At 41.0% G+C, this 27,804-nt stretch overlaps 1 protein-coding gene across 2 annotated transcripts; it reads left to right on the top strand.

Moving 5' to 3' along the window:
- LOC136233351 (uncharacterized) lies at positions 1-27,661 on the top strand. 2 transcript variants are annotated; one of them, XM_066022985.1, is made up of 8 exons: positions 1-257; positions 769-844; positions 928-1,020; positions 1,180-1,282; positions 1,419-1,454; positions 25,357-25,605; positions 25,679-25,919; positions 26,231-27,661. In XM_066022985.1, the coding sequence occupies exons 3-7, from the start codon at positions 1,007-1,009 to the stop codon at positions 25,901-25,903; spliced, it is 627 nt and encodes a 208-aa protein (XP_065879057.1). In that variant the 5' UTR covers positions 1-257; positions 769-844; positions 928-1,006; the 3' UTR covers positions 25,904-25,919; positions 26,231-27,661. The 2 variants fall into 2 exon arrangements, with proteins under 2 accessions (XP_065879057.1, XP_065879056.1); XM_066022984.1 differs by having other exon boundaries at positions 2-257; positions 1,136-1,282.
- The last annotated feature ends 143 nt before the right edge of the window (positions 27,662-27,804 follow it).

The raw sequence follows: 27,804 nt of genomic DNA, 5'->3' as shown, positions 1-27,804 counted from the left end.
ATCTCTCTCTTTCTCCTCTTCGAGCTCGATAAGCCGGCGGTTTCACTCTTCTGTGTTCTCGACCTAATCATTCTTCTGCTCCGGCCTAATACCGCTCTTTTCAGGCGGCATCTTCTCCGATCTAATCTCTCAAGCTAATCCTTCCTCTCTTATTTACCGACCTAATCCCTCTCGTCTCTTCTTCCCCGACCTAATCCATCTCCTTTTAGACCTCTAAACTTCTCATTTCTTCAGAAGCTCGGTCTTCACTTTGTGATGTAAGTTTTCAATTTATATTTTTTTTTTGTTGTATTGAGATTCCTCTGCCATAATATTTTAATTTGTGAGTCGGGTGTGAGATTGGTGTTGTTCTTCATCTTTGTGTGACATTTCCTTCTGTCTGATTATAATGATTTTCTCATTTTAATGAAATTGTGTCTTTAGATTTCTACTCTGCTTATTATGTTGATTTATGTTGTTTTTTGTGTATGGATGCTGATGGGAAGTGTTGTGCATTGGTCTGAGTATAATAATTTGGGGAAACAAAATTAAAACAGAAGTTTTTTTTGCTCAGAAAGTATATCAACCTTATACAAATACCTTGCTTCTGCTCATTTAATTGACTAAAAATTTGCTGAAATAGGTATATCCCATGGAAAGCTTCAATGTTGAGGGATTTAACCTTCTGAATCAAACCAGTTGGAATGATTTTGTATTTAATTTGAAGGTTTCTTCATCTCCTGATATACTTGTTCATAATGATAAATGTTGTTAATTATTGTCTTTTAGGATGATAGAGATAAAGAGACAAGGGAGAAAGCAGTCAAACAGAGAATTTTCTTATCATTCTAGGTTGTGTAAACAGGTAAAAAGTATTCATGTAAATCTAGTGCAAATAGCTATGTTTCTTTAAATGTTCATCATGTCATATGGTCCTTTTTGAATTAGGTTTGCTAAAGCCTTAAAAGAAGTTTGAGATCAGACGAGTACGACATTAAGAGCGAGTTTGAGCAACTTCTGGCAGAGAATGCCTCTCTTAAGGTGATTATTTTTTCCTCCTTTGATCTTTTAACTTTGTTGGCTTTATTTTTCTTAAGTCAATAGTAAGATACAATATCCACAAGATGAGAAAAACCTAATCGTTGGAATTTTGTAGGCTGTAATGTTGATGCTGATTTTCATTTTTGCAACTGTTCATAGTGCCTTAGCTAGCCTACGAGATACGGGTGATGAACTTATTGGAGAGCGAGCCTATCGTGTTCTGTTTTCAGGAGTGTCTCTTCCTTTGGCTGTTAGCACCATTGTGAGTTCCAGCCCTTTGATAGGATGGATGCACAAACTAGGTTTTTACTTGTTTAAGTGGTATTCCTTCTTGTCAAAGTAGGTCTTTTTTGTGCGTGAGTGTGCTAAAGCTGACTTTTAAAATGCTTGTATTTTAGGTGTACTTCATCAATCATAGGTATGATGGATTGCAGGTATGGCAACTTCAAAATGTTCATTTATTGCATCAAACTGTGTGGCTCTCCAATTTTATCTCTTTCTTTTTTCTTTACCCTTCAACCTTTAATCTATTAGAAGTAGCAACTGTTGACAAGCCTAAGATGCATATTTGGGAAACTGGAATAATGAGAATAACCAGGCACCCTTAGGTAGAGTACCTTTTCTTAAATCATCCTTTGGATTTTGTCACGGACACAGCCTCTTGACTATCTGTCGATCGTGCGGCACTAGTAATTTCTCCCCTTGATTACTAGTTCAGCCTTAACCTCGTATGCTTAGCTCCCACGCTAGGCAACGTCATGCAGCGGAAATACAGGATCTTGCACAAATGCTAAGTGAGGAAAACACTCTTCTATTAAGAAAGAATGCTTTACAAAGGCTAGAACACAAAGTAGCACTCACACTTTTGTGTCTTGTGATGTTATATGTCAACTTGTTGTATGTCTACAAATGAACCCTTCCCTCCTATTTATAGGCAACCTAGGAAGGTTCTAGAATACTTTACACATAAAAATCCTAGAATAATCTAGATAAAGAACAAACTAGAATAATTTACAAGTGTTGGGACATTTCTCCATTGTCCCTAGAACTTTCTTGGGCCATCCTAGCACTTTCCCGCACATTCCGGGTTGTTCCGGCATGTTTCGGCACCTTCCGCACGAATCTGGCACGTTCCGGAAGTTTTTGGCCCGTTCTGGCACGCTCCGGGCCCGTCTGGAATTTTCTGGGCCCGTAGCTCGACATCTTGAGGTTCAGTAGGCGAAGTCTCCCGCAGCTCCTGGCCGTCACTCGCATGTCCTGGCAGTCCCTGGGCCTGTTGCCTGCTCGCCCCGCACGAACCGAGGTTCTTTGTGCCTGCTGGCACGCACACGGGCCCGACGGCTCCAGCTCGGGCCCGCAACTTTCTTCCATGGCAATTTTCCTTGCCATTAATATTTTCCCCGCACATCCTTGAGCACATAGCTCCATAATGATCCCAAGGAACCACATACCAAATATGAAGACATTTGGAACCGTCTAGACATACCTTTGAAAAACATGTGGTGTGTGGGGCTTGGCAATGTCTGCCGACAGTGTGTCCCAAGTTGGTATAAGACACACTATAGGGGGAACCTTCTCTTGGCCAAATCCGCCCCCGGCAGGCACGGGCCTGCTGTCCGGCTGCCTTATGCACGATTGCACATACAATTGGCCCGATGTCCACCGGCATGTCCCGCATCGTCCCGATGAACAGTAATATGACCGTTTTGCCCCTGGACCGCTTCTCCTAGCCCTTTGGGCATTTCGCTCGGGCCTTCCCTCGGATGACTTTAGGCGGGCCGTGACATCCTCCCCCACTCCATTTGGCAACGCCCTCGTTGCCATCCTTGGGTGTGTCACGCCTCCTTGCCCACCATGTTGCTTATCGGCCTTGCTTTGACGTCTCCTCCTTGCTCGGCCCTTCGGTTTTGTTGCTGCCCCTTCGGTATGAGCAGCTTCCTTCATAGGTTGTTGCTCCTTCGCAACATGTCGTTCTCCCAACGACTTGTCCACACGTTGGCCAACCCATTGGCCTACAATTTTGGAGATTTGGCCCTCCATAGCCTTAATCTTCTTCGACCTCCGCCTCCTTGGCTTCTGGTCATGCTTGTCTTCGGTTGGCAGCTATCCTTCCACAAGCCTTGATTGGCAAGCCTTCCCTTGCTTGGCCAACCTTCTCCCATTGGCTCTCGGACCCCGCACCTTTTCCCCATTGGTGCTTACTGCCGTAGGAATCTTCGGTTGGGTGTTAGCACCTTGCTCACCCTTGCTGCTTGCATCCTTGGCCACTCGTTTGGCCTTGGATTTCTTCCTTTTCTCCACCGCTCCCTTGGGTGAAGTCTTCGCTGATTGGTGCTCCGCCTTGCCCTCTGACGACAACACCTTGTAAATTGTGTCCTTGGTCATCCTTTTGGCCTCGGACTTCATCTTCTTCACCGCTCCCTTGGGTGAATGCTCGGTAGGTTGGTGTTCCGCCTTGCCTTCTGACGGCAACACCTTGCAAACTTCTCTTGGCTTGAGCTCCACCTTGCCCTCTGATGGCAGCTCAATCGGCATCGTTGGTGGCTGAATGTCCTTTCTCCCTTGGACATCCATGGTTGGCTCGGGCTCGACGCTTGATTTTTCTCCCGCTCCATGGGGAGATCTTGGTGTCGAGGGGTTCGAAGTCTCGCCATCGCTTCGTCCCTCAACTCTCATTGCTCCCAAATGACGTAGGGACCCCATGTGCATCTCGGACGGTGGCTCTTGCTCATCATCATCGCCTCGCAGTAGACGCTCCTGTTCCTCGATGAGCGCATTCAACTTCTTCTTCATCGGGCAGTCCCTTGTCAAATGTTGGCCGGTACACAAGTAGCACTTGAGCGGCCTTTCCACATTGTTGCCTTTGATCGGCTTGGCCTCCTGTGGCTTTGGGACATTCTTGCTTCGGTCGTGGGCGTCTCCCCCACTCTTGCCACTGGCTCCTCCATCTTGGCCATTTCTATCCTTGTCATGGTCGAAGCTTTGCCTTCCCGACTTGTCGAACTCCACTAACGAGTCGGCTACGGCAATTGCGGCAGAAAGTTCCTTCACATTCCTGCGTTGGACTTCTAGCCTAGCCCATGGCTGCAATCCTTCCAGGAAGAGATAGAAGGCCTCCTCTTGTGGGTAGTTGGGCAGCTCTAGGAGAATCTCGGAGAATTCCTTGATGTACTCCCGCAAACCACCACGTTGCTTCAAATGTCGTAGCTTCGCCCTCTTCTCGAGCTCACCCACCTTCGGATAGAATTGGGCTTTAAGCTCTCGTTTGAAATCGTCCCAAGTAGCGATTGAACATGTACCTCGTCGGATCTCTTGCTCCTTCAATCGCCACCACACCATGGCCGTATCTTGCAAGTAGAGTGGCACATCGTCGATCATCTTGGCATCATTCGCTATGCCAAGTGCCCTGAAATACTTCTCCAAACTCCAAAGAAAATTGTCGATCTCCTTGGAATTCCTCGAACCACCATACGCCTTCGGTTTTGGTACTTCTAGTCGCTGCAGACTAAACGCACCTGAAGTTGACGCATCGCTATCTGCAATGGCCCTATTGCACAAGGCTAATTCTTCCTTTGTCGTGACTAACTCGGCAAGAGCTCTCTCTAGTTCTTGCCTAAGAGAAGCAATTTGAGCTTCCAAGGCCTTGTCCCTTTCCTCACAATCATCGGCGACCCTGTTCACCATGGCAAGCACCTCTTGCCGGAGCTCGTCACCTTCGAGCACTTCCACGCATTGCTCCATGGCCTCGAACTTATCCCGGTCTTCGACGATGGCAAACTTCACCTTTGCCAGCCTACTGTTGATGTCTACTAGGACGTCTCGTGACCTTGATCTTCCCCTCTCGCTCGTCCTTTGCTCCTCCCCACGCACGCTAGTCGCCTCGACCTCACTTCTCTTCGACATCGTGCAATCCGTCAGTAAATCAGAATTCCGTAGGCAATTCAGTCGAACCTTCAACCTTAGGCTCTGATACCACTTGTCACGGGGTTAGAGTTTTCACGCAGAGGCAACTCCCGTGCGGCACCTCAAGTTGCGGGACTTCCTTGAGGTCAGCCTTGTCGTCTCCGTGCTTGGCTGGTTTTCGCCCTCCCATGGGCTCATCAGGGAAGCGGGATCAGCTCCCGAACCAGTTTAGTGCCTAGATGAACACCCTTCCGAGGATAGGATGCCACCTATATAGCACGTACTCTTCTTTAATGCTAATCCCGCACCCGACATTTCAAGTTCAACCAGCAAGCATCCGCTCTGTCTGCGCGTCACGAACTTCGATCGTGACATTGCTGGTTGAACTTGAATTGTCGGGTGCGGGATTAGCATTAAGGAAGAGTACGTGATATATAGGTGGCATCCTATCCTCGGAAGGGTGTTCATCTAGGCACTAAACTGGTTCGGGAGCTGATCCCGCTCCCCTGATGAGCCCATGGGAGGGCGAAAACCAGCCAAGCACGGAGACGACAAGGCTGACCTCAAGGAAGTCCCGCAACTTGAGGTGCCGCACGGGAGTTGCCTCTGCGTGAAAACTCTGACCCCGTGACAGCAAGCATCCACTCTGTCTACGCGTCACGAACTTCGGTCGTGACATGCTCCCCCACTCAATTCGTGCAACGTCCTCGTGCACGACTTTTTGTACGCCAGGATCAGTGTGCAGATTCCCTGCCTGCTCGCGCTTCTCTTGGTGAAAACACCCACTTCCGACACCCCCTCGAGTTGGGCAAGGACTCTGAGGCTTAAGGTGCGAGCAACTTCCGCGTTCGCTCAGTCCTGTTCTCCTTAGGACCCGGCACCGTGGCTTCCCAAGAGTGCTTGGCGAATTTTTCGCTGCGGTTTCCTGCCTACTCGTGCTCATTCTGTTTCGAGCACACCACTTGCGGTCCCCTACCAAGACTCGCCACCGCGGCCAACGGAGCGCTCGGCAAACTGCGCAGCTAGCACACTATCGGCTCTGATACCACTTGTCACGGACACAGCCTCTTGACTATCTGTCGACCGTGCGGCACTAGTAATTTCTCCCCTCGATTACTAGTTCAGCCTTAACCTCGTATGCTTAGCTCCCACGCTAGGCAACGTTATGCAGCGGAAATACAGGATCTTGCACAAATGCTAAGTGAGGAAAACACTCTTCTATTAAGAAAGAATGCTTTACAAAGGCTAGAACACAAAGTAGCACTCACACTTGCTCACACTTTTGTGTCTTGTGATGTTATATGTCAACTTGTTGTATGTCTACAAATGAACCCTTCCCTCCTATTTATAGGCAACCTAGGAAGGTTCTAGAATTCTTTACACATAAAAATCCTAGAATAATCTAGATAAAGAACAAACTAGAATAATTTACAAGTGTTGGGACATTTCTCCATTGTCCCTAGAACTTTATTGGGCCATCCTAGCACTTTCCCGCACATTCCGGGTTGTTCCGGCACGTTTCGGCACCTTCCGCACGAATCTGGCACGTTCCGGAAGTTTCTGGCCCGTTCTGGCACGCTCCGGGCCCGTCTGGAATTTTCTGGGCCCGTAACTTGGCATCCTGAGGTTCAGTAGGCGAAGTCTCCCGTAGCTCCTAGCCGTCGCTCGCATGTCCTGGCAGTCCCTGGGCCTGCTGCCTGCTCGCCCCGCACGAACCGAGGTTCTTTGTGCCTGCTGGCACGCACACGGGCCCGACGGCTCCAGCTCGGGCCCGCAACTTTCTTCCATGGCAATTTTCCTTGCCATTAATATTTTCCCCGCACATCCTGAGCACATAGCTCCATAATGATCCCAAGGAACCACATACCAAATATGAAGACATTTGGAACCGTCTAGACATACCTTTGAAAAACATGTGGTGTGTGGGGCTTGGCAATGTCTGCCGACAGTGTGTCCCAAGTTGGTATAAGACACACTATAGGGGGGACCTTCTCTTGGCCAAATCCGCCCCCGGCAGGCACGAGCCCGCTGCCCGGCTGCCTTGTGCACGATTGCACATACAATTGGCCCGATGTCCACCGGCATGTCCCGCATCGTCCCGATGAACAGTAATATGACCGTTTTGCCCCTGGACCGCTTCTCCTAGCCCTTTGGGAATTTCGCTCGGGCCTTCCCTCGGATGACTTTAGGCGGGCCGTGACAATTTGCATAGGAGGGAGATATATTCTGTAATTTTCACACTTAAAGCAAAACACATTTACTTTACATGTTTGTGGCATGGAGCCCTTGACTTCTACTTTCCCTTTTTGAAATGTAATTACACCACCAAAGGTGCACAAAAGACCTAAAGAAAAAGGCTCAATAGATTTGGATTATAAAGTTGAAGGGCTTGATAGAACAAAGTTGAAGTTGAAGGATGGGTTCCATAGCAGAAAGATGTATATTTCTGGCATCATTATAATCTTTTTGCATAAAAATGATACGGGAGTTTGATGCTATTATAAAAGAATCATTGAACAATACTGGTTTTATATGCTGATTGTATTCTGTGTTTGTGGGCATATCTAAATGTATGTATTTGTGTTGCATATCAAAGGAGCTATTGTGTTAGTAATTTTGTTATGGGTCAGTTCCTTAGTTGTTAAGTATTAGTCATTTCTTAGTTGTTAAGTGATGCGCCTTCGGTGAAGAAGACTCACTAAGGGATAAGTGTACCACGTCGTTATCAAGTAATAAAATCTGGAAAGTCCAGGTATCGAATCCACAGGACTTATTTACCACAAGTATCGAATTACTTGGTCTCAGGTGTTATCTAGGCTTTGTGGGTTTTGAGTTTGTTTGTTTAAGTTAATCTACTCCTAGGTTGAATTATACTACTCCTAGCTAAGTTATCTAATTCTAGCTAAGTTATTCTATGCCTAATTAAGTTAAACTACTCCTAATTAAGTTATTACTACTCCTAATTGATCTTTCACTAATGCAATTACCCGAAGGAACATGGTATGAACGATAATAATGAAGTTAGGTTATTAGGTCTATTGATTAAAAACGTAATCTAAGTCACTTGTATTCAAGGCGATTAACCCTACTTACCCTCCTGAAGTTCCTAGTGCGTGATTCCCTTGTAAGGCCGAAACTAGGTCTAAGGCTCAGCAATTTGGGCTTAATCAACTAAGAGGTCGTCAATCTCCTAGGCTCTGACTAGGTCAGATTCAGCTCACAATATGTGCCTACTCGATTTTGGGGCTTTTGAATGAGTTAAACCAATTGAATAAAGCGTAAGACAGAGATTAAACAATTACGCATAGAACAAAATAAGAGCTAAAATATTATTAAAGATGAAGGATAATGTCACAGGATACAATTAGCCTAGGATTCATAAACTGTATCAAAGAGTACAAACAAGGAAATGTAAAAGGAGATACAAAAATCCCTTTCAAGGAACCTGTCTACTCTGCAATCGGCTTCCTAGGTCTTAAGGACGGACCTTGAATATTCCTCGAGAACAGCTTTGAAGGACCTTCAATGGAGGTCGAAGAAGATGGAGGAGATGGAGAGGAAATTCAAGGGGAAAGCTAAAGTAATTTACAAATAATGAAAGATGCCTAATTACATTGGAAAAATCCTATTTATAGGCGTGGCTCGGGCCCTTTTGATGACCTATTTCGTGTCCTTATGCAGGTAGGAAGTCATGGGGCCGATCGTGGAGTCGTGGGGGCGGAATTGGTCTTTTTGACCAATTCCCACAGGTCTGCTCGCCAAGCAGGGCGAGCTGCTCGGCGAGCAGGCACTGCTCGTCGTGAGCAGGCTCCCTGCTCGCCCGAGCAGGCCTCTGAGGGCCTGCTCGGTGAGCTGGCCTACGAAGGCCAGCTGGCCGCGAGCTGGCCACGCCAGCTCACCCGAGCAGGCCCTTGAGGGCCTGCTCGGCGAGCTGGCATAGCCAGCTACGCGAGCTGGCCTAAAATAGGCCAGTTCATCGAGCTGTCTTGCCCGATACGCCCCCGCGCGGTTGCCGAATGCCAACAATGTGTTTTTCGCCAGAACTTATCCCTGCGCATGCAAAGAAACTCCAGATAACATTAGTCCAAAGGCTAAATTGACCCGCCAATCGCTTATTTTGAGCAAACGCTTCGTTTGGTGCGACTTTTGACGGATCAATTAGCTTCAAAAGATAACGGAATTATAATATGCATGCCATTTTGGCCGTATTTGCCTAAATTGATCATAAAACGAGCCTAAACAACGAAAAGTAAATAAAACATTTCCAATTTCTAACTAACTCACACAAAAGCATTTAAATGCGAGAATTGCTCGCTTATTAACTAAATAACGCTAAAACCCGTCCTAAAACCGTACCCAAAGATAGGGGTTTTTGACCCCTATCAAACCTCCTCGCACTTAAAACTTTACTTGTCACCAAGTAAACTAAAAAACTAAACCCGCAATCACAAGCAAGCTAGAAAACCTCCCGGTTTGACTAGGTGCTTGACACAATTTCGAGCATCTGTAATTACATGCATTCGGAAATACAAAGTAGAGACACGATATCCAAAAGCCGCATTTCAATTATCATAGGTCATATGTTTTAAGAAAAAGGACACATGTTCAATTAAACGAGCTTGAGGGGATCGCTAAGTAAAACACCTCACCATAGGTAGTTTACTCATTTCACACAATTTTGGTGGCTAAAGTGTTTACTCTCGGCTTATGTTCTTGCTTAGGATTACGTTGATTTTGCACGTTCATCCGAGTTCCTCTACTATGCTATATGACTCCGATGATATCAAAAACAGCCTCGAATTGGGGTTGTAATGTGGTTAGAGGGTTAAAGGTACAACAAGGGTTAATAGTTCTAGCGCTAGAAAAACAAAGTTAAAATGGCTTTAGCGAGTATGTAGTGACTGAGCTTTTTATTTATTCACTATTCACTTTTTAGAACGTTTTCTTGAGACGTTTTTGATTTTAAGAACTGGGGAATGAAGTTCTCCCCTTTTTGTTCGTCTCTTTTCTTTTCTTTTCTTTTTTTGTTTTTTTGTTTTTCTCTTTTCTTTTTTTTTCTTTTTTTTTTCTTTTTGGGATAGTGATGCTCATTCACTTCTTAGCCTTTTGGCTTGCTACTATAATGCCATAAACAAAGAAAAAGCACTAGAAGAAAACAAAGGCTCAATTTGAGCTTTGCAAAAACTTGGGTTAGGTAACAAACTAAGTGATAGTTTGCAAAAATAAGGGTTAGAACGAAAAAATTCTACAAACTACAAAAATACAGGCTCAAAGGGGCTTCCTAGAGTGGTTGAAAAAGAGAAAATAAGGTAAAGAAAATGGTTAATTCTAATGAGGCTGATTCATCGTTTATCATCTTAAATCATTGCATGTAGGTTCAACACACTATTAGGTGCAAAATCTGTAATCTTTCCACAAGTCAAAGCATTCACACAAAAATGTCAAGAAAAAGAGCTTTTTGATGTTCGCTCTTAGGCTCAAATTCAACTCACAATTCTTTGGGTTTCAATTTTGTGTTTACTAGTTCTCCCCAAACTCAAGATTAACATCACATGCCTTCAATTCTTAAGTTATCTACCTAAGTAATGATTTTAGCATTTCTTCAAAAGTAGGGTCTAAATGCAAACTTTAGCTCATGCTTTTACAGATACAAGGATTGTGTCTTACACCTAAACTAGTTGTCATGCAATCTTAGATTCGGTTCTCAGCCCTCAAGGACAAATAACGAAGTTTAGATTCGAAGGAGGTTCACGGTTTTAGGTCCTAAACATGCAAAACATAAATAAAACCTGAAAAACGCAAAAACTAAACTAGACACGACGCAACAAAAATTTAAAAATTATACAATTTTTGTAAGTTTGTCTACCCCTCCTCCTCACACTAAAAATATGCAATAAGTTCTAACATTGCATCACAAATCATAAAGAACAAGTGTAAAAAGTTAGGGTGGAGAAGACAACTTACTGATCGGCCGGGGGAGATGGCCACTGCATGTTGTAGCGCTCACAGTAGTCTGCCGCTACATATTCAAGGCCCGTGAGCCTCCAGTCCATGTTCTGTTCGAAGGTAGTGAACCGTTGGTCCATTTGTTGAACAGTATTGAAGGTCCGAAGGTTAAGGTCTCTCATTTCTGCCATCATGGTGTTAATGGCGTGGAATTGGGCCTCCGTCCCCGGCCCTTGGTGTTCCATTTGGTCATCTGCTGCTGCAGCTTCTTCTTCCTCAAGTTCGTCGTGCTCTCCCTCTCTTAGTCGTGGTAGGTTTCTTGCCCGTTTTCTTGCCCTCCCACTTGAGCTTGCTCCTCCAAATGAGTTCCTGTTCAAAACTGAATGGAAAGTAGATTTTCCCAGAAATGTGGAGTTAAGCAAGGTGGGGTGGAAACCATCTTCCTGAATGTCCAAATCTTTGAATTGGTTATCAAGGAAGTTGGTAACCAAATGTCCGAGGCCAATGGACCCGCGTTTTTTACTTGTTTGGCTTGAAAAGCCTTCAAAGATGGCTTTGATACTATTAACGGGTTTATGGTTGGCCACACACCACAGTATGAGCAATTCTGTCTTTGAGATCTTATTGCTCTCATTTTTGCCTAACAAGTTGTGAGCCACAAACTTGTGTACAAGGTTTAGCACTTGGTCTAAGAGGTGGATTGGGCTAGCAGTGCGGGAGTCAAATTCTGATAATCCTGTTAATTGTTCCCAAGATTTATCTTTTGTCATGGGTTCCTCAAAACCCGAGACTGCCTCTGGATGGTTATAGACTCCCATCAAGGCTGCTAACGTAGTGTCACTGAGACGATAGGGTACACCGTTCAGTCTGAAAGAATGCTTACCACACTCCACAGGTAACTCATTTTTCAAGGTGGTCAGAAATTCTACAGTGAAATTGTAATACACTAGGGTCCTTTTTGTGGCCAGTCTATGCCAACCGTGGAATTTTAGGATTTCATTGAAATCCTTTTCCAGACCTATGGATGCTAGATATTTCTGGTCAACAATGATTAGAGTGGCAAGTTCTTGCCTAGAAAACCAATGATACAACAGCCCCTCTCTCTCATCGACTAGCCCAAAAGGTGGGTTATACTTAGCTTGCAGAGCGTCACTGAATTCGATGTCAGAGTCGGCTTCATTGTCCACTGTGATCTTGGCCTTGCCTTTCCTTCCCATAGTGCCTGAGAGATAGACCAAACGGACTAGTTAGAATCTCTTTACAAACATAAACATAAACCTCCAAATAACCAATAAATAGGTAAAACCATAGTTTAGAAACTTAGGGACCAAAATCATAAGCTTTTAGTCCCTAAGTAATTTACCCGTAATTCTAAATTCGTGCAAAATTAGAGATGCCCAGTGACTAAAATGTGTTAAGAATGTGATATAGAATTCTATTGGAAAGTTGTCAACTATAAACTGAATAGTTGAACTTTGAGCTAAAATGGAGATTTTACCCAAATTGAGCAATTTCTCCAAATATTCACAAATTAAGAACAAAAATCATACCCAAACCACATATTGATCATAATGTAACTATATATTGCAAGAATATCAAGAATTAAAAGCAAGTAAAAAGTTATTTGAGAAAAAAGATAAAAACCCAAAACTTAGGTTTTGTCCCAAATCTCAAAAATTAACACCCTAAACTAAAATCTAAACCTAGAAACATGTTAGAAATCAAAAATAGGTAAGAATACATACCTTAGTTGTTGAATTCGGGTTAGTATGGAGGATTTGAGGTTTAGGTTTTGTAAAAAAAAGAAAAAGAGAGAAGAAGAGAATGAAAAAGAAAGAAAGAAAGAAAGAAGAAGGTAAGGAAGGGGATGATGAGTCATCCCCTATCCTTATCTTTATTTTATGTATTTTTTTTAGAGAGAGTATGGGGTGCAAAGCTTGACAATGTAATAAAAATGCGAATTAAAAATTAACAACCAAGACTAACAAAAACAAAAGGAGAAGAAAAATGCAGAAATAATTGTTCAAGCTTTGAATTTAAACCGAGGAGAACTCGATTTCTCCCCCTTACTCAATCCTTTCACAGGATCTTTGGATTCTTCTCTGTTGTGCTTGGGAGAGAACCCTGTGGTCTTTCCTGCTTGTTCCTATTGATCTGGGCTACCTGATTGCTCAGATCCTTGCAGAAAGCTTCATTGTTGGCAAGCCTAGCCGAGATTTCCTTCAAGAGAGTAACTACCTCGTCAGATTCCTTAGGAGGTTGCATTGGTCCTTGGTTCTGCTGTTGATATGGGGGAATGCCAAGCTCCTTCTCTCTATGTTCATGAACAAAACCGCTGGGAGGTCGAAGCACATTCTGATTTGAATTCCCGTAAGATAGGTTCGGGTGCTGAGTCCTCCTATAGTTGTTGTTGTTGTTGTAGGAGTTGTGGTTGTTGTGGTTGTATTTGTTATAGTTCTGGTTGTACCTCGGTTGCCCCCCAACATAATTGACCATCTCCACCCCATCTCCAGCGAAAGGGCTCCCTGCCTGACAGTCCTTTCCATGGTGGTCGTCGCCACAGTGCACACAGGTGGGAGGTTGGCTAAATTTAGCCAACAGGACGTCCATCTTCCTACTTATATCCGCAACACTTGGATTTTGTTCTTGCTCTTCCACAGCAAACACCCGCTGCCTTGTGGGGCCAGCGAGTTTCTCCTCTTGCCACTGCACGCTCTTCCTAGCCAGCTCGTTAATCATGTCATACGCCTCTGTTGCTGTCTTCCTAAACAAATCTCCACCCGCTGCGGAGTCTACAATAGCCCTGTTGGTGGGTGTCAATCCGTGGTAGAAGATGCTCACCAATTGATGCTTGGGTATGTCATGATGAGGGCATATGCGCAGCATTTTTTTGAATCGGGTCCAAGATGTGTGGAGCGCTTCGTGCTCAGGTTGGTGGAAGGATGTGATCTCACCCCTGAGCATTGCTGTCTTCGAAGGAGGAAAGTAGTAGGACAAGAATTCCTTCTCCAATCCTGCCCAAGTCGTGATTGATCCGGGCTCCAGTGTTCTCAGCCATTCCAAAGCCTGCCCAGTTAGAGAAAATGGGAACAACTTCAGCCTAGCAGCATCTTGGGGAACCCCATTTGTTCTTGCAGTGTCTGCGCACATTAGGAAGCGGTCCAGGTGATCATTCGGGCTCTTATGTGCTTCCCCTCCAAACAATCCGGTCTGTTGGATCAAGTGAATTATACCGGACTTGATTTCGTATGTATTGGCCGGAATATTCGGAGCGGCAATGCCGGACAAATGCTGGTGTTGGTGTGGTGCCAGGATCTCACTCATCAGACGAGTGTCATTTTCTGGCCCGGTGTTCTCAGTGTTCCGTTCATTGTTCCGTTCATTGTCAGTCATCTTGATAGGCTCGATGATCTCGTCTTGCTTTAGCTTTCCAATCTGTTTGCTCCTGCGAAGAGTACGTTCAAGTTTAGGGTTAAGAGGGACACACGGTATTCTTGCTGATCTTGTAGGCATATGCTGAGAAGAAATAAATACAAGAAATAAATGAAAGCGGAAATTTTTTCTTATGAAAGAAAATTATACACATCATACAAGGTTGCACAGTTTTATACAAGTATTCTTATTATTGACAGATATAGATTGATGTACATGGTACAAACTAGTAGAGATAAACAAATATGTATAAGTATGACTCAGAATATGAACAAATATAAATATAAGAATGAACAAGTATAAAAATGTATAAACAAGCACAGACAGAAAAGTATAGATGAATTTAAAAGTATACATACACGTTTGTATAAACAAGTATAAATAAGAATAGGTATGAACAACTACGCATGTTATGAGAGAACACGGTAGATGTAAACAAGTATAGAAAGGTCATATGTACTTTTAGGTATAAACGAACAAACAAGTATTTGTATATGCAAGTATGAATATAATTAAGTATATAAACAAGTATATAAATAAGTATAGATGTTATAAACAAAGGATATTTACAATGAATGCCTAAACTAACAAATCGACCTTTGGTTCGATATTGCAGAAGAAATAAATCCCCGGCAATGGCGCCAAAAACTTGATGCGCCTTCGGTGAAGAAGACTCACTAAGGGATAAGTGTACCCCGTCGTTATCAAGTAATAAAATCTGGAAAGTCCAGGTATCGAATCCACAGGACTTATTTACCACAAGTATTACTTGGTCTCAGGTGTTATCTAGACTTTGTGGGTTTTGAGTTTGTTTGTTTAAGTTAATCTACTCCTAGGTTGAATTATACTACTCCTAGCTAAGTTATCTAATCCTTGCTAAGTTATTCTACGCCTAATTAAGTTAAACTACTCCTAATTAAGTTATACTACTCCTAATTGATCTTTCACTAATGCAATTACCCGAAGGAACATGGTATGAACGATAATAATGAAGTTAAGTTATTAGGTCTATTGATTAAAAACCTAATCTAAGTCACTTGTATTCAAGGCGATTAACCCTACTTACCCTCCTGAAGTTCCTAGTGCGTGATTCCCTTGTAAGGCCGAAACTAGGTCTAAGGCTCAGCAATTTGGGCTTAATCAACTAAGAGGTCGTCAATCTCCTAGGCTCTTACTAGGTCAGATTCAGCTCACAATATGTGCCTACTCGATTTTGGGGCTTTTGAATGAGTTAAACCAATTGAATAAAGCGTAAGATAGAGATTAAACAATTAAGCATAGAACAAAATAAGAGCTAAAATATTATTAAAGATGAAGGATAATGTCACAGGATACAATTAGCCTAGGATTCATAGACTGTATCAAAGAGTACAAACAAGGAAAGGTAAAAGGAGATACGAAAATCCTTTTCAAGGAACCTGTCTACTCTGTAATCGGCTTCCTAGGTCTTAAGGACGGACCTTGAATATTCCTCGAGAACAGCTTTAAAGGAGCTTCAATGGAGGTCGAAGAAGATGGAGGAGATGGAGAGGAAATTCAAGGGGAAAGCTAAAGTAATTTACAAATAATGAAAGATGCCTAATTACATTGGAAAAATCCTATTTATAGGCGTGGCTCGGGCCCTTTTGATGACCTATTTCGTGTCCTTATGCAGGTAGGAAGTCGTGGGGACGATCGTGGAGTCGTGGGGGCGGAATTGGTCTTTTTGACCAATTCCCGCAGGTCTGCTCGCCGAGCAGGGCGAGCTGCTCGGCGAATAGGCACTGCTCGTCGCGAGCAGGCCTCTGAGGGCCTGCTCGGCGAGCATGCCTCCAGAGGGCCTGCTCGGCGAGCAGGCCTACGAAGGCCAGCTCGCCGCGAGCTGGCCGCGCCAGCTCGCCCGAGCAGGCCCCTGAGGGCCTGCTCGGTGAGCTGGCCTAAAATAGGCCAGTTCGTCGAGCAGTCTTGCCCGATACGCCCCCGCGCGCCCCCGCGCATGCACAGAAACTCCAGATAACATTAGTCTAAAGGCTAAATTGACCCGCCAATCGCTTATTTTGAGCAAACACTTCGTTTGGTGCGACTTTTGACGGATCAATTAGCTTCAAAAGATAACAGAATTATAATATGCATGCCATTTTGGCCGTATTTGCATAAATTGATCATAAAACGAGCCTAAACAACGAAAAGTAAATAAAACATTTCCAATTTCTAACTAACTCACACAAAAGCATTTAAATGCGAGAATTGCTCGCTTATTAACTAAATAACGCTAAAACCCGTCCTAAAACCATACCCAAAGATAGGGGTTTTTGACCCCTATCATTAAGTAACCTGAGTAATTATGCTCCTATATAAAGGTCATTTGAATCCATACCTTCTCCTTCTCATACTTATGCTTCTACATCAAATTTTGGTAAAGGAATTCTCGCTAGCGCTCCCGTCAATTTTCAAAGTTCCGATCAGAATAATTCTAAACCTGCTTATTTCAACAAATTGCTACCGAAGTGCTAATTGCCGTTGTTCAATGGATCTGAAGTTGAAGTTTGGATTGGCAAATGTGAAAAATACTTCCAGATTTTTGAAGTGCAGGAGGATCGGAAGGTAGATCTTGCCGGCTTGTTTTTGCAAGGTAGAGCCGAGAAATGGTTTCGTAATTGGAGTCCTCTGAATTCCAAGATTACTTGGCCTGGATTTGTAGAGGAATTGGCGAAACGATTTCCAGATACTACAATTTAGGATGCGGTGAAGCAGTTAACACAACTCAGGCAAAATACAACTGTAGACGCCTTCCAAGATAAATTCGAAGAAGTTAAGCTTCGATTGGAGAAGTTATATCCAATGATCAATGATGCATTTTACAGAAACAGTTTCATTGCTGGACTTAAACCGGAATTACGTTCTGCGGTAAGATCTTTTCAACCTGATGATCTTTATACTGCTGTTAAACAAGCTAAGTTCCAGGAGAATCAGTTTAATGCTATGTTAGAAGCTATTAAACCTAAGCCTACTTTTCGGTCTCCTTTAATGCCATGGAATTCTTCCAATACCAAACCACCAATCACAGACACTCTTAACCAGAAACAACCTGATAGCCATCCTCATACTAGTAATACAAATTCTTATGTCAAACGCACACCAGGTGTTTGTTGGAAATGCAATGATAAGTATTTTCCTAGTCATGTCTGTACTACTAAGAAATTGAACATGCTCAACACTAAGGACAGTTTGGAGGAAGATATGGAGGAGCCAGAAGAAGGTTGTGAGGAAATAATTCAAGAAGAGGCAGAACAAGTTCCACCAGAGTAGATTTCACTGTCCATTCATGCTTTAGAAGGGGGAGTGACCAGTGGTACTCTTAAATTGAAAGGCATTTTGCAGAAGCGACCTATTCAGATCTTAATAGATAGTGGCAGTACCCACAGCTTTGTGGATTCTAACTTTGCGGATTCTACGAAGCTTCCTCTTGTGCGAGTTAAGTTGGTGACAGTAACAGTGGCGGATGGTAGGCAATTGGTGGTCCAGTCTAAGTGTAATGATTGTGTATGGTCCATGAATCAGACCAGGTTTGCTTTTCATTTCAGAGTCTTAGAATTGGGAGACTATGATCTGATTTTAGGGGCTGATTGGATGCGTATGCATACTCCTATTACTTTTGATTTTGACAAAAACATGTTAGTAGTACATAAGACTGGCAAGGCTGTTGAACTTAAAGGAATGGAGGATAAGGAAGTTAAGCTAAAACAGATTACTCTGAAATCTATGGGTAAAATGATTTCTAAGGGGTGGAAAGGAGTTTCTTCAACATTGTTTCTTATATCAGTTCAGGAGCAACCTTTTGAGGATTCAATTAACCTTCCCGAGCATGTACCTAAGGCACCTCTTGCTTATCTACCCTTATTAACTAAATATCAGCACATTTTTGTTCCTCCTACCTCTTTACCTCCTAAAAGGAGCCATGATCATGCTATTCCTCTTAAAACAGATGAACCTGTTAATGTAAGACCCTATCGCTACTCTTTTCATCAGAAAAATGAAATAGAGAAACTAATAGTTGAAATGCTGGATAGTGGAATTATACAACCTCGCATCAGTCCCTATGCCTTTCTTGTTCTCCTAGTTAAAAAAAGGAGGGAACCTAGCGATTTTGTGTTGATTTTAGGGAGCTTAATAAGGCCACTGTTGAGGACAAGTTTCCAATTCCTGTTATTCAGGAACTCATTGATGAGTTACAAAGAGCAAAGGTTTTCACTAAGCTTGATCTCAGGTCTGGATATCACCAGATAAGAATGAAGGAAGTGCATATTCCTAAAACTGCATTCAAGACTCATTCTGGACACTATGAGTTCTTGGTAATGCCATTTGGATTGACAAATTCTCATGCTACATTTCAATCCTTGATGAACACAGTTTTGCAACCCTATCTTAGAAAGTTTGTGCTGGTGTTTTTTGATGATATTCTCATTTATAGTGATTCTGAGTTTACGCATCTGAAACATTTGGAATTAGTTTTTCAAATCCTTTCCAATCACCAGTTGTGTGCTAAGGGTTCTAAATATGATGTTGATGTGTCCTTTGTCACTTATATGGGCCATGTAATATCATCTGAGGGTGTTGCTACAGATCCTAATAAGATTGCAGCCATGATAGAGTGGCATGTTCCTACTACTCTAAAAGGATTGAGGGGTTTCCTTGGACTGACAGGATATTACAGAAGGTTCATTAAGGGGTATGGCCTTCTTAGTAAACCCTTGACTGAGTTATTAAAGAAGGATAGGTTTGCTTGTCATGATGAGGCTCAAACTGCATTTTTACAGCTCAAACAGGTCATGACACAAGCACCGGTTTTAGCTATGCCTGATTTTTCTCAGCCTTTGATATTGGAGTGTGATGCTAGTGGAATGTGTATTGGTGCAGTGTTAATGCAAGGGTGCAGACCTATTTGTTTTTTGTCTAAAAGTCTCAGCCCTAGGAATCAGTCTTTGTCCGCATATGAGAGAGAGCTGTTGGCCATTTTACATGCTTGCACAGTTTGGAGACATTATTTGGAAGGTACTTCTTTCATCATCAAAACTGATCATGAAAGTATCAAGCACCTGTTGGAGCAAAAGCTTCATACATACTTGCAACATAAAGGTATTTCTAAGCTTCTTGGATTGAAATATACTATTCAATATAAAAAAAGGGGTGGAAAATAGAGTTGTTGATGCCTTATGAAGGCAGATGGAGGATTCTGTAGAGCTTCAGGATATTCCAGTAGTTATTCCAACTTGGTTGGAAGAGGTCATTCATTCTTATGCAGGAGATTCAGTTGCATCTGCTCTAATCCAACAGTTGTCCATTCAACCTGATAGTGACCCAAGATATACTTTGCAACAAGGCATTTTACATTTCAAACAAAGAATCTACATTGGTTCTAGTACAGATTTGTGCAATAGACTTGTGGCTATATGTCACATTTCTTCAATTGCTGGGCATTCTGGAGTTAAGGGGTCTTTCACTCGATTGCAACAACATTTTTATTGGCCAAAAATGAAGGTGGATGTCACTGTTTTTGTAGCTTCTTGTGACACCTGCCTAAGGTGTAAACCAGACCATTCTGCATATCTAGGACTTTTGCAACCTCTCATGATTCCTCAAGGGGTTTGGCAGGATATTTCCATGGACTTTGTGGAGAAACTACCCAAATCTGGAAGGTTTGACACTATCTTGGTGGTGATAGATAGATTTACTAAATCTGACCGTTTCATCCCACTTTTGCACCCTTTTAATGCAGCTCAGGTTGCCAAGGCATTTTTGGATTGTGTTTTCAAGTTACATGGCATGCCTAAGTCCATAGTATCAGACCGGGATAAAGTCTCTCTACATGTGCATTTTGGAAAGAACTTATGAAGCTGTTGGGCATTCAACTTAAGTTCAGTAGTGCTTACCATACTCAAACAGATGGTCAAACTGAAAGGCTGAATCAATGTCTGGAACATTATCTCAGGAGTATGTGTTTTATTTCTCCTAAGAAATGGCATAGTTGGTTGAGTTTAGCTGAGTATTGGTATAACTCCAGTTATCATAGTTCCATTAAGATGAGTCCTCATCAAGCCTTATATGGAAGTGTGCCCCAACTTCATGTGGTCCCTAATACAAACTCCCCTATTGATGCTGTTGAAGATTTCCTTCGAGCCCGAGAATCTATGAGCTCTTTTCTTAAGGAGTGTTTAACCTCTTCTCAGAATCGCATGAAGCAGGTTGCTGACAGGAAGCGTTCTGATCGAGAGTTCAATGTTGGTGACATGGTTTTCCTCAAGTTGCAGCATTATCGCCAGACTATTGTTGCTCTTCGCACTTGTCTTAAGCTATCATCTAAGTATTATGGGCCTTTCTTAGTTCTGGAGCGCATTGGCTATGTTGCTTATAAGTTGCAATTAACTCCTACAAGCAAAATTCATTATGTCTTCCATGTGTCTCTTTTGAAGAAATGTTTGGATCCTACGATCCCTACTTTTACTACTCTTCCTCCTATCACTGATGCAGAGTGGGATATCCAGCCTGCTAAAGTTCTAAATACTCGCACGGCCATGGTGGGTACTTCTTCAGTTCCACAGTTGTTAATTCTGTGGTCTGGTTTTTCAGCAGTGGATACCACTTGGGAGGATGAATCTACTATCAGTTCTCAGTTTCCTGAGTTTTATCATTCTTGGGGACAAGAATGCTCTAAAGGGGGAGGTATTGTTACATATCAAAGGAGGAATAAGGTGGGAAAGTAGCTATTGTTGGTCCCGTGTAACGTGACAAGATTAGTTCCAAGGGGGGGATAGGAACTATTCAAAAATTTTGTCCGTTAAGACTCACTTTTTTTTTCTTTAAGAAAAGGTTTACACAGCAGTGCTGAGTAGTTTAAGACACAAGCTTAGTCAACTGGTGACTAAGTCTGTTTCTTTTCTTGAGTCGAGAGATAGCACTAAAGTCTATTCCTGAACTCAGCTTCTCAGTGAACTCAACTCAGCGTGAGTTCGTTACTAAGTCAGTTTTATAGCAAGCAATATATAAAGGAGTTAAGGGTTAGAAATATGTTACTCAGCAGACATATCCTGGTTCGGCCTCTCCGCCTACATCCAGTCCCCGGAACTCGTTCCGAGCTTTTTGAATCCTCTACTGAGCTCTTTAAAGGTAGAGCACAAAACCTTTTACAACAGAAGCTGAGTATACAAGAGTACCTTCCTCTATTCCTCTACCCACTCCTATTACTACCGCTGAGTACTGTTGGGGTTTAGTGTCCTATAGACAATGTTGGGGTTTAGTGTCCTATAGACAATTGTTCTAGGATACAAACTTAATGTAAATGAAGTGTTCTTTATATCATTTGTTTTAATGAGATATATGTTTTATAACTATATAAAGGCAATCCCTTTTAAGAACTAAATAAAGTCTAATAAAAGGAAATCCGTGAGTTTGTTTAAGGTGATTATAAAGTGTTCATACAAGCATGAAGTGAGACGAAACTTTATAATAAACTAATAAACTTAAAACCACCCCAAGTCAAGTAATATGTTCAGGATTGACATATCACTGTTGAGACTTGCATGTAACAATGTCTTCTATCCCGACAGAATGCTGATCTCACAAGCTTCATATATACAGATATCTGGACAGTTACATGGATCTGATGAAAAGAAGTTCATTAGGATTGGGGACCCGACTTGAGATAACAGGATGGGTAGATTCATCCTTGTCACATGTTCATCTCATTGGTATTAATAGGTATAAGTAATCCTCAGACTCAAAGGAATGTTAATTAGTAATTCTGGATTACAGAATGTGACGCTTTGATCCTGTTGTAACACGATCCTTAACAGAGATGACTCTAGGGTGTGAACAGCAGACGTTGGGTATCACAGGAAGTAATTGTGGGATAGTTATACATTGGATTGAGCATTTATCACTCCCGATAAATGGGAGATATGTCCATGGATCGCTTGTGGAAGACTCGACTCTAAATCCTTGCAAGGTGATAGCTTAAGATTGAAATACAGATTTCTCTTAACCTATCTAATTGGAGTTGACTCGGCCTGTACAAGTAAAACGAACGTCTCGCTATATGTGACTTGACAGTATCCATAGTCATAAGATTCCGTTCAAGGACGTAGTTGATAAAGGATCGAATTATACTGTAACTAATACGGAAAGGTCAACGACAGAATCAACCTGTCTTCTTATAGCTCTGGGGGAATGATTAGGGACTTGCTAATCACATTCTTCGTGCATCATTCCGTTATGCAAAGATTAAATATAATTCTTTGAAAATTAATTTAATAGTTGCATATGGCTAGAAGCAATAAGAACCTAATGGGTCACACATAAGACTTGGAACCCAAAAGAGAAACAGATGTTAATTAATTGATGGAAGCCCGACTAAGCCCAATAGGGCCCAGTAACTGTAGGGGGCGATTTTATGTATAGTGGATACATAAATAATTAATTTGATTTTACAATTCTAATTAGATTAGGATTATGAATTAAATTAATAAAAGGATAATTAAATTAGGAGTTTTAATTAGATTATATTACTCCTATTATTATCCAATAAGGTTATTATTATTATCTTTATATTTAGATATATTAATAGATAATAATTAAGAATTCTATTCCGAATTAAATTCTTATTCAATAACCTAATTCTATCTAACTAGGGATTAGATACAAGAGATTATAGATACCCCCTACATAGTGATTTTCGACATCCCCAAGCAATCCAAGAGAGAGAATTCCGACCCCCCTGTTCGAGGATGAGATTATCTACCGCTTCCTTCCGTTCAATTGATTTTCATCTATTTCTCTTTATCCTTGATCTTGTATTGATTAATTAGAGACAATCTACTTTGGTTGTTATAAACGGTTGATTCTAACTTGATCTTCCATTGTTTTTGTTTTGTGCTCGGGAACTCGAAGTAAGAGTTGTGGGCACTTCGTTTGCAATGGTAGATAGAACTTCTGAAAGGTATTTCTTTTATCACTCTTTATATGAAATAACGATTAACGGATCTTGGGTTATTGGAAATAGGTTAAAATTTTATATTTCCGCTGCTATACGTTTGCCTATTTTCCTTCATTGGTATCAGAGCCTGCATTAAATCCGTTATTTCATATATGAAAATTTAGAAGTTTTTCAATCAGGTTGAATAAATCATTAGTACAGAAATGCTCACTTGTGTCGCACCTCTTGTATCGCGCTTGAAGAGAAAGCGACACAACAGAGTAACTAGTGTCGCGCGTTCTGTAAACGCGACACAACTAAGTATTATGTGTCATCACTTGTGTCATGCTTGAAGAGCGTGCGTCACAAACAAGTTACTTCTTGTATCGCATGTCTTACAGTGTGACACAAGAGCAAGTTTGTGACGCGCATTTACCAAAACGACACAAAGAGTGCGTTATCTTTGTGACACGCTTTTATAAAAGTGACACAAGTAGTGTGTTATCTTTGTGTCGCTCCTTTTTAAAAGTGCGACACAACTAATACGAACTACTATTTGAATATAATTATTTTTTCTTCATATTTCTTAAAATACTAAAGAATTAAAAAAAGGATGAAAATAAAATAGCATGTATATACCTATGAACTTAAAAACTTATCTCATATAAATTAATTAAAAATAAAATGAACTGAAAAATATACTTATTATGTAAATATGGAGGATCGAACCTTTAACCAGTTATAAAACACCCACAAACGATCTTAACCATCTGAACACATTTTGTTTCTTGTCAACCATTCACTAACTATAACAAATATTAAAATTTTTAAATATATATTGAAAAATTCGATTATTTTCCACACTTATTCTTCTCTTTCTTATCTCTCTATTTGTGCAAGGAACCCTAAAACCTTAGATAAAAAACGTTCTTATTGTCCCTTCTCTCTATTTGCGCGAAGAGCCGATTTCCCTAATCTTCTGTTTTTTCTTTTTGCTTCTGCGATTAAAACCTAAACCATTTCTTCCTTCTGCGATTAAACCCATTTAATTGCACGAAGAACCCTAGACCCATTTCGTTCGAGTTTAAGTTTGCTTGAGTTCCTCCGTCTGCTTTAGTTTCTCCGTCTGCTTGAGTTCGTTCGAGTTCAAGTTGGCTTGAGTTCCTCAGTTTGCTTCAGTTTGCTTGAGTTCGTTCGAGTTCTTTGCTTTGAATCTGGTATATCCTCTTTCTCTTACTAGTGAGATTTATTTTGCATATTCTAGTGTATGAGTCAGTAGAAGGTACACGATGGTATCTTGCTATTTTTTAGTAATTTTTGCTTTGGAGCCGTGTCCAGGTTTCACAATTTTTACTTGTTATTTGTACATATAGTTTTCCTCTGTTCTGTAATTGTGTTTATTTCTGTTCCTTTGGTTCATTCTGGGTTTCGTTCCTTTCTTTCATTTTGGGTTTCGTTTGTTTCTGGGTTTCGTTAGGGTTAGTTTCGTTTGTTTTCTGCTATGAGGTTTGATCTATACCTAATTCATAGGACGAGTAGTTATTTCTTTGATGTAAGTCTTGATTTCTTTGCTTTTTACTTCATGTGGGTTAGAATGTAGCGACTGCTATAGTAAATGCCAGTTTAACAAACCTATTTAAGCGATGCTTAAAAAATGGAAATGTTGACAAATTCCTCATAAAAAAAGTTAAAGGGTTTGGAACTTGCATCATCACATTAAAATTAAGATTAGTTGTCCTAAGAGGGATAAGAATTAGCCTCAAGACAAGTAGAATGTTAAGTTCTTGCTCATACTGGAGATTGAGTGCAATGAGGAAGACTTATATGTAGAGTTCTAGGAGTATCTTGCAACAAAGACAAATAGACTGTTGTGAAGCAGATACATGTGTTCCAAACAAGTTTTTATATCTAGTTATCGTTGGTGGTTGTAGCTTCAGGGGGATTGAATCAGCAGAGCAATCAGATTGTTGATGCTGTTGTTTATTATAATGGACCCTTCCTCTTCATGCACTACTTCTTCTGTTAATGGCTTCTACAATTTTCTCACTCGTAGGCTGGACGATCTCCATAGATCTTCCCTTTCTAACAATTTCATCATGTCTTTTCAGTTCCTTCAAAACCTTCTTTCATCTCTTCAATCTTTCCATTCCCAACTTACCCTTTTGGTTCAAAGACTTCACCTTCCCATTGGTGAAAAATGGCTAGATGAATACATGGATGAAACTTCTAGACTTTGGGAAGCTTGTCATATTCTCAAATCTGCTGTTTCTGGTTTCGAAAACTATTACTCCTCTGCTTCTAATTTAGCTTCCTCTCTCCATGGTTTCCACCATTTAACTCCACAACATTCTCGCCAGGTCAGTTGCACACTTTTTTACTCTACACTATCTCAATGGTTTAAGTCTTGATTAATAAAGTATTATTGTGCAGGTGATGAGGGCAGTAAGGGGTTGCCAAAGGGAAATTGTAGTGGTGGAAGAGGATAAAAAAAGCTTAATGGAAACAAGAGTTAGGGCATTATCCTTACAAATGGATGAAAATATGGTGTCAATAGAACCAAAGCTGAATGCATACAATGGTTTTAGAGGTGTACTTTATGCAATCAGAAATGTTAACTCAGTGCTCCTAATGATGTTATTTGGAGGGTTAATCTGATTTGGGGCGATAAGAGGTACATAAGTTAAATCTTTACTCAATTAATGTTTGATGTTCAATTGCAGGGATACTCTTGCTTTTTCATTTTAATTTTGTTTCCGCTTCCATTTCCATTTTGTAATACGTGACCAATTTCTGTTTCCATTTCCTTGCGACTTTCTTCTTTTGTTGTTAAGATAGTCTCCTACGTATCTTGTTAAGTGACATTTTCTTGAGTTTTTAATGGAAAACTTTGTTACTAGAGTATGATCTGATGAGTATATGATGAATCTATATATGTTGTGATAAATTGCAGTGAATTCTCTATCATTTTTTTTGTTGTTGCAGAGCATTTCAAGAGGATTTTGCGAGCAGATGTATGAATTGTATCAGCACTTGCTTCAACTCATTTGATGTCCAAATAGTCTGTTAAAAAGCAAATTTCTATGGATTTTTCACCTTTATGGCTCCGAGCCAAGTTCTCGAGATAGGTAACTAAAAAACGGATTATCATATCATAATCGTTTGTGTGATCTATATAGGCATAGGGGGGACTCATTAGAGTTTACAAACTAATAAGGATAGAAAGTATTATCCCTTTATGAGAAGATAATTACAATGAAACTAAGATAATTAAGGGACGATAATTACAATGAAACTAGGATAATTAAGAGAAGAGATGAGGATAAAGATAATATTGATCTTTATCTCTAATAGTCGTATGCTGATATTCTGTGTAGGTTTGATCTTTATTTTGCGGACTGCTGTTATTAAAGCTATTGATAGGAAATGTAGAAAGTTTGCAGGTCTCATCATAGATCTCTTGTTGCATGGTAAACTGTTGGTAAAAACAAAAGAGAGGGCGAGATGGATACATGTATAAAATGGGAGATCCTATTTTGTGGTTGAGACTTGCGATGTTATCTTTTTGTCTAGGTAACAGACATTTTCATTGTGGTCTTTTTTTATGTTCAATTCTAATCACTGGCTTGAGTTTTGCATCTATGTTAGTGAGCTCCAGCTTTCCGATGAATGCTAACACTTGAATGTACTTGCATGAACTTGTTCATCCCATGTTATAAAATTATTCTTTTTTTTTAGATAAAGAAATTGTACTAACTGACAAACTAAATATGGTTCTGGAATATCTTGTTCTATATATGTTTGCCAATCTAGTTTTATGTTGGTGGCTTCACCTTTTGTTTCAATTTAAAATGAACATGTCCTGCAATTTATTTTCTTAATTAATCTTGTGTATGAGGGAATTTATGGAATTATTGGTGGCTCCACCTTTTGGTTCAATTTAAAATGAACATATCCTATAATTTATTTTCTTAATTAATCTAGTGTGTGAGGGAAATTATGGAATTATTGTCAGCTTTGTTTATATGTTAACAATTGATATTAGTTACCTGATTTCTCCCTCATCTCATATTTTTATTTTAAATAAATTTGATCAGTGAACAGCAATCATTAAGGTTGAACCCTACTGAAGTATGTGAGGTTATTGCTGCAGTTAGCTCAAAGACATATTGTCCAAGTTCTTATAATTTGACTGTATCATCTAGATTAAGCAACAACAGTGGAAAGCCCTCAGTGGATGTGGTTGTGAGCGTCCTCATCAAACTTGTGATTGACATGTAAGTTATGCTGCAACTCTGAGAATATGTCCAAAGTCGAGTTAGTAGAAAAGATGGCAGATTTCAACATTGAGTATATGTTAGTTTTTTTTTGTGTTCGCAGTTAATTTCAGTAATATAGGGTAACTAATCTTGTTTACTATTAATTACAGTACTACTAACTAATCTTTTTTATTTGACTATGTCCTTGAAAAAAAAAGATCATTACATTGTGCACTGCTATTAATTTATTAGTTGGTTCAACTCTTTTTCAGAATTGTCTATGTTGATTCGGATTTCTCT

The sequence above is a fragment of the Euphorbia lathyris genome, chromosome 6 (assembly GCF_963576675.1).
Source record: "Euphorbia lathyris chromosome 6, ddEupLath1.1, whole genome shotgun sequence".
Lineage (NCBI taxonomy): Eukaryota > Viridiplantae > Streptophyta > Magnoliopsida > Malpighiales > Euphorbiaceae > Euphorbia > Euphorbia lathyris.
The sequence above is the reverse complement of the archived record's forward strand: the minus strand, read 5'-3'. Positions and strand labels throughout refer to the sequence as shown.